The sequence below is a fragment of the Cornus florida genome, unplaced genomic scaffold, assembly GCF_030987335.1.
Source record: "Cornus florida cultivar Cherokee Brave unplaced genomic scaffold, ASM3098733v1 CherokeeBrave_3.0.0_Hap2_Chr07, whole genome shotgun sequence".
NCBI lineage: Eukaryota > Viridiplantae > Streptophyta > Magnoliopsida > Cornales > Cornaceae > Cornus > Cornus florida.
The window spans coordinates 3,346,891-3,356,438 of NW_026775577.1; the positions used below are offsets into that span (position 1 = coordinate 3,346,891).

General features: G+C 33.8%; 1 protein-coding gene across 1 annotated transcript; it reads left to right on the forward strand.

Moving 5' to 3' along the window:
• The first annotated feature begins 521 nt into the window (after positions 1–521).
• Positions 522–4,141, forward strand: LOC132315777 (uncharacterized protein At4g28440-like). The gene is made up of 3 exons (XM_059814179.1): positions 522–656; positions 2,064–2,297; positions 3,589–4,141. Exons 2-3 carry the CDS (start codon positions 2,075–2,077, stop codon positions 3,777–3,779), a joined length of 414 nt encoding a protein of 137 aa, XP_059670162.1. The 5' UTR covers positions 522–656; positions 2,064–2,074; the 3' UTR covers positions 3,780–4,141.
• Positions 4,142–9,548: the final 5,407 nt, after the last annotated feature.

Genomic DNA, 9,548 nt, shown 5'->3' on the forward strand with positions numbered 1-9,548 from the left:
GTTAGATTTCAACTTGGAAGAGAACGAGTAATGGACACAAAATAACTCCTTCTAATTCTTACAATTGTGCGAATAAATTGCTTACTTAATTCTACAGGTCTAACTAAAATGGACTTGTATAGTAATACTAAGTTCGTATGTATATATTAATATTAGTTTTTAAATAAATTCATTAACATAGACTTTTATTTAAAAAAAAAAAAAAAAATAGACTTCAATAGATTTATGAATGTACACTCTTAAATAAACATTCATCAAACACAAATTTGCTTAAAGTCAAATCAATCTTGAATACAAAGTTCAAACACAAATGTAATATCGGAATTGAATTTTTTGTATAGAACAATTCAAACCAGCCCGAACTCATCCCAGAAGGGCTTGGGCCGACTTTGACCCAAGTAGCAAAACTCTTTCGGTAAGGATCGGTGAGAATCATATCATGCCGTCCATGCACTTATTAAAACGTGTACGGTTAAGATGTCTTCACATAATTTGGATGATCAACGGTCATAAATAAACTAACTTTTCATTCAAAAGCCGATTTCGATGGTCGCCCAAAAACACAATACAGACAGTGGAAAAGGCGAATACCATTAGATCTCTATTTTCCAATCCCCAAATTTTCTCTCTTCAAATTTCATCTTCTTACGATAAAGGTAATTGATTCTCAAAAGTTCAGTTATAAACGCAAGACTAATCGTAATTTTCTATCTTCGATGTTAAGATTAGGGCTTCGATTTTGATGCTTTTTTTAATTTGATTTTAAGTTTTTTTCTGTCGATATTGGGCGTTCGTTACATATTATTGGTTTGATGATTTGGATTCTTAATGTGCATTGAATTAATTTTGATTTAATCGTATTCTGTTTTAGTATGATATCTGCTTTTGAATTTTCGATATTTTCGTGATTGTGCCTGTTTGATCGTTTTATTTATTGTCCGCATTGAAATCTTGTGGTGACTTGTTTAGATTAAATGGTATTATCGTTGAAATTACGTACTTTGTTATTGATTTACGTTGTTAACACTACAAATTTTCATTCTCTTTAGAAGACGTGTGCAATTTTCTTTATCATGTTTCGGTTATGTGTATAACGATTTGAGCTTTTGTTAAACTCAAAAACTGGATAAAGACTTGAGCTTTGGTTCTCAAACTCTTAACACCATCTCTTAAGACTTAAAAGCCCGATCATTTTACTTTGTTATTAAGTAGTACTTAGTCATTCTGCTGGAAGATGTAAATTAAATGCCAACTAAATGAGGAAATGAAAACAGTATTGGCAACTATTTGCATTTGAAGAATGGTTTTATATTTATCTGTCCATCTTTTCTTGACATATTTGAATGACACCAAAATGTGTTATTTTGATTTGTCATAATGAGTGGTTGTCTTGCCTTAAATGGTAGAAATTATTGCAGTTGGTGCTTTACAATTGAAAAACATCACCACATATATTCTGGTTTGGGGAAAAATACATTATACCTCGGAGCTAACTGTTATTGAATACCCATGGCCAATCATAATATCCATTTACCTTGATTATAGGAAGTGGGGTGTTTTGATTGGGTGGAGGTATTCTATAACCATTACCCCCGGGGTACCCAATAAATTCTCCTGTTTTTGATGGTTACCCTCATAAGCAGTTTTAAGTTTGCCCCCTTTTTTATTTGTTTTGTGACACTTTACTTAAAGCACTTGGTTCTAAATGAAGGATTTGCAATTATAATGGCATTTACCTTATATAATTTATTTGCAGATGGTGCTTTACAATTGAAAAACATCGTTGCATATATTCTGTTTTTGATGGTTACCCTCATAAGCAGTTTTAAGCTGGCCCCATTTTTATTTGTTTTGTGACGCTTTACTTAAAACACTTTGTTCCAACGGATGGATTTGCAATTACCATGGCATTTACCTTGTACAATTTATTTTCTTCTCTCTTTCACGCACACACACAAACACAGTCATCATTGCACCTTTTGGGGCAGTGGCTGATGTGATTACAACTCCTTTTTCTGTTGTTGAATAGTGACTAAGTTCTCTGTTACATTTTGATATTCCAGAGTTGCAATAAATGGCTGAAGCAAAATCGGCTATGAGGAAGCCTGTTTTCACTAAGGTTGAGCAGCTGCGGCCAGGCACTAGTGGACATAATTTGACAGTAAAGGTTGTAAGTTCAAAGATGGTATTGCAGAAAGGTCGCCCTGCTGGCCCCCAAGTACGTCAAATGCGTATTGCCGAATGCGTAATTGGAGATGAAACTGGAACAATTGTATTTACCGCAAGGAATGACCAAGGTAGTGCATTAAGTTGTTGTTATGATATTATTTGTTAATACACCAACTCTAATGCATTATTAATGTTATTTGTTTATTCTTTTTGTATTATTTTTTTCAATCTGCCAAATCTTTTTCTAGTATCGTGGACAAAGATTGGTGCATTGAGATCATTATGTGATGCCACTTTATCCCTTCTCTCTTTTTTCTTTTTTTTTTTCCTTTATTTCCTCTTTTTCTTGTAAATCTGTTACTTTAATTTGTTAATGACTTTGGTAGTATTTTCCACGATTTACAGGGAGATCCAACTTATCTTTTCTGTTTAGTGGAAGACGACACAAGAAGTGTAAAATTATAATTTGTTTTGAGTGGAGGTTAGGATCTAGTTGTGTGGAAGATTATGTATCGCATGATGCATCAAGTGAAACATGCTTAATATGTTTGTTTGTTTGTGTGTGTGTGTGTGAGATAGAGAGAGAGAGATAGACCATCTGCTTTGATTTTGATAACAATAAAATGGAGATTCCTAGTTCTTATAGGAAAATGTTTCCTAGTCACTCTCAAAGTTGGGCCTGATTTATTCCTAACTCAAGAATTTGGCCAAGAAAATGTCCATGTTGGTTAAAGTACTGCTTGAATGTTGGTCTAGTTCCGCTTAATCTAGGCACATATATCAGTAGAGATGGATGTATCTCAGCTTAGTTTAATTATACATAACTTCAAATTTCAACGGCTTAGGGCAGGTTTTATGGCAATATGCCTTTTTCATGGATTGCCCTTGTGTTCCTCATTGTCCTCTTGTTTTTGCCCCTTCGATGTCTGCACTTATCCAATGACTATTTTAAGGGTGCAGTCATTGGTCTTCACTATGCATAACTAATCCGTCTTCATCAATGTAATGTCATGTTGTTTTTAGTCAGTTGTTTCCCTTTCTCTTCTAGACTAAAATTATTTCTTATCCAATCTTTTCTTGTAATGCTGCATATCCATCTCATACTCCTTCCTGTGTAGCTCTGTTATATTTTAGCATTGAGAATTTTTCCTTTTACGGTTGGTTATATGTTTTTCTTCTTCAGTGTAGTGGGGTTGTATTCTGTTAGTTGACAAGATGGTTGTTAGATTGTAGAAATGTGTGTGTGTTTTTTGTTTGGTTTTGTTGCCACGTATATTTGTGACTGACCCACAGAGATGTTACAAAAGTTCCTACGACAGTGCCAAATTGCATATGAGGCAGTTTTGCTTTTTAACTTTGGTGCAATGTTCTGTTGAGTTGAGCCGAGTCTAATTTTGTATTTTGTTGACACCTCAACAGTGGACTTGATGAAGCCTGATACCACCATAATACTCCGTAATGCAAAGATTGACATGTTCAAGGGATCAATGAGACTTGCAGTGGACAAGTGGGGTCGTGTTGAAGTGACTGAACCAGCTAGTTTCACAGTTAAGGAAGATAACAATTTGTCTCTGGTTGAATACGAACTGGTCAATGTTGTGGAAGAGTGACTCGGGGAATTGACCTCTCCTGTTATCTTGGGGCCAAAACATCTGAATCAGGCAAGGTGCGGATCCTTGTGGTTTATGAGATCGATAAAGTGAGTTTATGTTGTTTTCCGAATCATCTTGGTCGCATGATGCAAGGGATAAAATTCTTGTTTAGGAACAAAAATATTGAAATGATTACTGCAAAAGGAAAGTCTGATTGTACCAAGGCTGTCGAGGTGACTGTTGGAGTAAATTCAGGCTCTAGTACCGCTGGTAATCAGAGAAAATCGAACTTGCTTTGGTTGTTTATTTATGTTGAGAATTTGAGACATGAATTGCTCGTGCTATGGGATATAATATAATATGAATATTGTGCAAGTAAACTTCTTACTCGTGGTTTTATTTTTGTGTGTTATTTTATTTTTCATGGTGGGTCTTTGGAGATGTTTGGGTTACCAAGGTTGAGGTTTCACATTTTTTAACTACATATTGCAGTTACTATCACCTTTTCTAGGTAAATTCTGCACATCCTTGGCTCTTATGCTTATGTTTGGGAGTACCAAATTGGGGGCTTGGATTTGGAATTGGAGGAAATTTTGTTAAAACTTTGAACAAAATTTGTTTCAATTTCAAATTCAAGGCGCCAAATGCAACCTTGATGTAATTCATTGCTGAAGATGGTGTTGGAAATAAAGGTGTCATAATGGGTGCAGATTGTGGGATGCAGTGCATGGAATGCAACTTTGATCTTTCTGGTGAGGTGATTTGGGGCGTCTGTGTTCCTTAGTTGGCATTTTATTAGCATAAAATTGGGTTTCTGTATTCTGCTTCTGGGTTTCAAGAGTTTTTATTTATTTTTGATAAGTTTTCTCTAGAGTTTTATTTTGAAAATGGTTTGAGGGAATTGTTGAAAATATAAAGAGTAATGCTCCTAATTAGAAACAAAATGCATACAACGGAAGCAAAACACAAATGAAGTAATACTCTTAAGAGGGCTCTCTCATGAGAGGAGCCGAGCCAGCAGTTCTATATAACTATATATATATATCAACAACTTTATAACTGTCAAGGGATTTTTTTGTTTTTTATATACGTTATTTATGATTTTAATTAATACCAGAGAGAGCTTTGAAGATTCTATTTTGCAGGTTCCAGATTCAAAATGAAAAGGGGATAACTCGATCAAGTTGTCTCAGATCATCTTTCGACTTTTGTAATTGAAAACTCATTTCTCTGTCTCCCCCAATTGTTTTTCAAAATTTTTGACTCAAAAAATATATTCACATGTAGAGACATCAAGTTTATATGCTCACTGTGGTATGCATGTAAGACCTTAAAAGTCAACAAACAAGTTTTAATCACTTATGTGCTCCAATAGACTTGTTCAAGCTTTAATCAGTAGATGTCTCTGATCATGTCTATCTTTTAGATGCTCATTTCTTCATAAATCCTACCAAATCACATTCAAGTGATTAGGGATCCATTATATGTTTTCGCATAAATCAATCACTAATTATATAAAAGTAGTCCATGTTTGGAGGTCACCAGTTCAAAATCAGAAACAGTCTCTCCATGACAAAATAAGACCTGCGTACAACTGACCTATAATGACAAGAGTCTCGTACTTGCTCTTTTGTATGTTTGGTCTAGGAAATTGATTTATGAAAATTTTATAAATTTACCAAAACCATTTAGAAAACAAATGGAGGAAAATAGTGAAAGAGAAATTAAATCACCAAAACATGAAAAGTACTGGAAAATAGTGACTTCTACTGTGACTTTTGAAGCTAGGAAAGCTATAGGTTGGGACAGTCCATTCAAATTTTAAAAATGGTGTACTTTGTTAAGGGATGAAGAGTGAGCAGAATAAACAGATGAGTTAAGTAAAAAATTAGGAATGAAAAGAAAAGGAAACGGGAAAGAGGAGAAAGGAAAGACATTTCCCTCCAGTCTCATGCAACTCTTTAATACATAAATGCAAGGCATGGAGGAGAGTGAGGACTCCCCTCGATTTCTTTTTACTAACTTATAGGAAAATAACTTTTTCTTTTCTTTTCTTTTCTTTTTTCTTTTACTTTTATATTCACGAATGGTGTGAATTTCATCACCATAATGCCTTTGTTTTAGTTCCATCCACTGTACCAAAATTGTCAAAAAAATTGGGGGAAGATAGATCATAGAGACAATGGTATGAAATATGAACCCTGTTGAGAAATTTGTACTCTTCCGTAATTTCTATACTTTGTTCTTATAGTAGCCTTCTTTTTTAATATCTTCGCTCACACTTGGATTCTTCCTTTGTATACAAAGTGATTGGTTGGCTGTGTTTGGTAGATATTTTCATTAAAATGACACAATAAACACATAAAATATATTAATGTTGCAAACACACAAAACAAAACTGTGTCTTGACTTTTTATAAAGAGCACGATCTAGTTTATAAACTAAAGCTTGAGTGACTTGAGTTGCTTTTACTGCCTTTTATCCTTGCTCGGATAAGAATAGGCGGCCATCGTTTCTGTCATATTTAATTTTTCATTACTAATTGAAAGGTTTCTTGTTTAGTTAAAAGAGGAAAAAGGGAATTGCTCAATGAAATGGTAAAAAGCCGGACTGCCTAGAGTGTTAAAAACAGGTTCTAATATGTGGACACTAACTTCATACAGATAGGACATTATGCCGGTAACCACAACAAATGGTAAGTCCATTGGGAATGCAATAGAGTAGGGTCCAACTCATTCTCACTCAAGCTTGAATGGCAATCTATACCTTCTAATCAAATATTTAGAACTTTAATTACAGTTCCTAGGTGCCTACCTCTACTTATGAATCAAACTCGAATCAAACCGGAATATTTTCAAGCTTTGTGATTGAGGTTGAAATCGAAGCCAAACCCTGTTCATTTCAGGCTGCTCAATAAGCTTGAGTCAACCAATTAAGACCATCTCCAATGTTAAAAGCCATTTTCGCACGCCAAATTTATATTTTGACAGGTGCTGCAGTGTCAAAATGCTACATTTTACCAATTCTGCTCCAATGGTGCATTTCGTACAAAATGCTATTTTTTGACGCAACCACCATTCTTTTTTAACTACCATTCCCACAATTCATATTTGCATAAATAATATTAATATTATGCACATTCCAAGTTAAATTATAGACATTAGAAGGAAACTAAAATTAAACCTAATTAAAAAGAAGCAAAAATTTAAAATATCTGGTAAAAAAAGGACCAAAAAAAAAAAAATTATAATTTTTTTATATATATATTTTTCTTTTTCGGAAATTTATATATATTTGTAGGGCAAATCATTTCAGCCTCCCCAATAGCCTCTATCTATATTCTCGTTCTCAACTCTGAAATTGCCCCCCCCCCCCCCCCCCTTTTTTTTTTTTTAGTTGGGTACTCACAGACACACGCCTCCACTGAGGCTCAAACCCCTGACCTCTCTTTGAGAAGTAGGGGTTTGATACCGCTAGACCACTGCAAATTATAAAATCAACAAGAATAGAAGTTCAAAACCCATATTGCAATAGACAAGGAGAGAGAGAGAGAGAAGAATCCGTTCCCAACCAAGAAAAACCAAAGTCAGGCAGATTCGTAAGAGAAGGTTACTAAGTATGTGATAAAGAACGGCGACGTAAGATTTGAGGAGATGAAGATCTGATCTAACGGCCAGGAACTGTTAAGATCGAGATTGAAGTCCATCAGTAACCCTCTTTTTATCATCGATATTCTTCCTCTAGTTCAGATCAGATGAAATAGGAGCCGGTCCTTTCTTTTCTGTAGACCCAACCCATATAGCAATTGTTATTTCTTTTGCTACAATTGGCATAAAAAATAGCAAAGTTAAAAAGTAACAGCCCATTTTTAAGCTCACCTATTACATTTTGAATTGGCAGCCCATATGGTAGCCCCATTGGAGATGCTCTAATGAACCCCATTGGCAGCCCATATGGTAGCCCCATTGGAGATGCTCTAATGAACCCCACTGCGTAATTTAGCTTCCTAGCTTAGATTTCTATTTATATTATTATTATTATTATTATTTTTTCAATTTGCTGAAATCCCAACATTTAAAGTTAGCTCACATCAAGGAAGGCCTTAAGCCTAGGATTCAAAAAATTCTCAGTTTGAGATAGTTATGCCATAAACAGGAAGTAATCAGATGGTCTAACTTGGGTAGATTTCATATAGCCCCAATTGTGACATTGAATTTGTATTTGAACAATAAACGCTACAAATTGCTAGGCCCACTAAATTTTCTTTTGAACATTCAAAATTACTCTTAAAATTTTGAAAACCCATGTTGTGAATTCGGATGTAACAGTGTCAATTCACAAATCGAGAATTTTTTTATTTTATTTTATTTTTTATTATCAAAGCAGAGATTCAATTCAATTGAATTGTTGAGCATCCTCTGAACACTATATATTCCCAGAAAGGAAGGTAACAATGAAGAAGAATATGAAGATACAATAAACCTTTGATTAGGGCTGCAATGCATGAGAACTACTAAAATGTTGACTGAATCATCTAAAATCCTTCAATAAAGACACAAAACGTGCATTCTTGATCAACATTGGAAATTGAGGTTCATCCTCCGCTCTCCTCTTTCGCTGCTGCTTCGCTTTGCAGACCGAACAGGAGCAAGAAACAATAGGAGCTGTGTTGATCGGAATTGGACCCGAACGAGAAGGTGGGCCAAAGAGGTTGGTAATGTCCTCGAGAGGCTTTCTAGCCCTTCTTTTCTTGATGGGTGGAACTGTAATGGAGAGTGGTGACATGTTCTCCTTGTTATTGTTTTCAGAAACAAAGAGAATGGCCATTGATGTGTATGTGTGTGTGTATATATATATAGAGAGAGACAGAGAGAGAGAGAGATGAATTGGAAGAGGTGAAAGAAGAGGTATTTGTAGTGATGGGGCAATGGGTTTTTCTTTTAGAGGGGAGATTGAAATATTGAAGTTGTTTGTTAATGGAGGGATGTTTTTGTTTTCAATTTTCATTTCCATGGAGAGGCAGAGGATACCCGGATTTTTTTTTTTTTTTTTTTTTTTTTAATGCTGATTTATTTGAATTCTGTAAGTTGGAAGTTGAAATATACCCTCCAAAAAAGGTACAGTGAAATCCATAAACGAGGGAGGCTTTAAATTCTCTTACTTCTGCCCTGTGTTGTACAGTTTTCAAATTATTCAATATTAATATTCTGTCTTAATTTTCCGAAACAAATTAATTACAATAATTATATTCATTTTAATTTTCTGAAGCAAATTGATTGGAGTAATCATATTCATTTTAATGTAATCATATTCATTTTAATTTTCTTAAACAAATTAATTATATCATAAGGTATTTCTCAAACTGATGTGTTCAGCTGATGGACTTTTTCTCTCTTTATTTCAGTGCATGCCTCATTTCCATAGTCTACATAAAATGATAAGCTTTCATTAAACACCTTAGTTTAAAAAATAAAACTTAAAAAAAAAAAATTTAAATTACACACCATTAAAGTGATGTTATAATAAATAAAATATCCCTAAATATAAATTTTAAAAAATTTATAGGTTATCTATAAAATAATTTTTATTTTATATTTTCTTTTCTTTTTTAAAAAATAAAATTTAAAAATTGTTCCAAGTCATTTTCATTTTTCTATAAGCTTATAATTAATTTTTTTTTTTTCTGAAAATAATATTTGAGAATGAGTTATTTGTATTAATTTTAATTTCATGTTAAGGGCACCATTTTATTAATTTATACTCCATTTCTGTACGAAACTAAGGTCC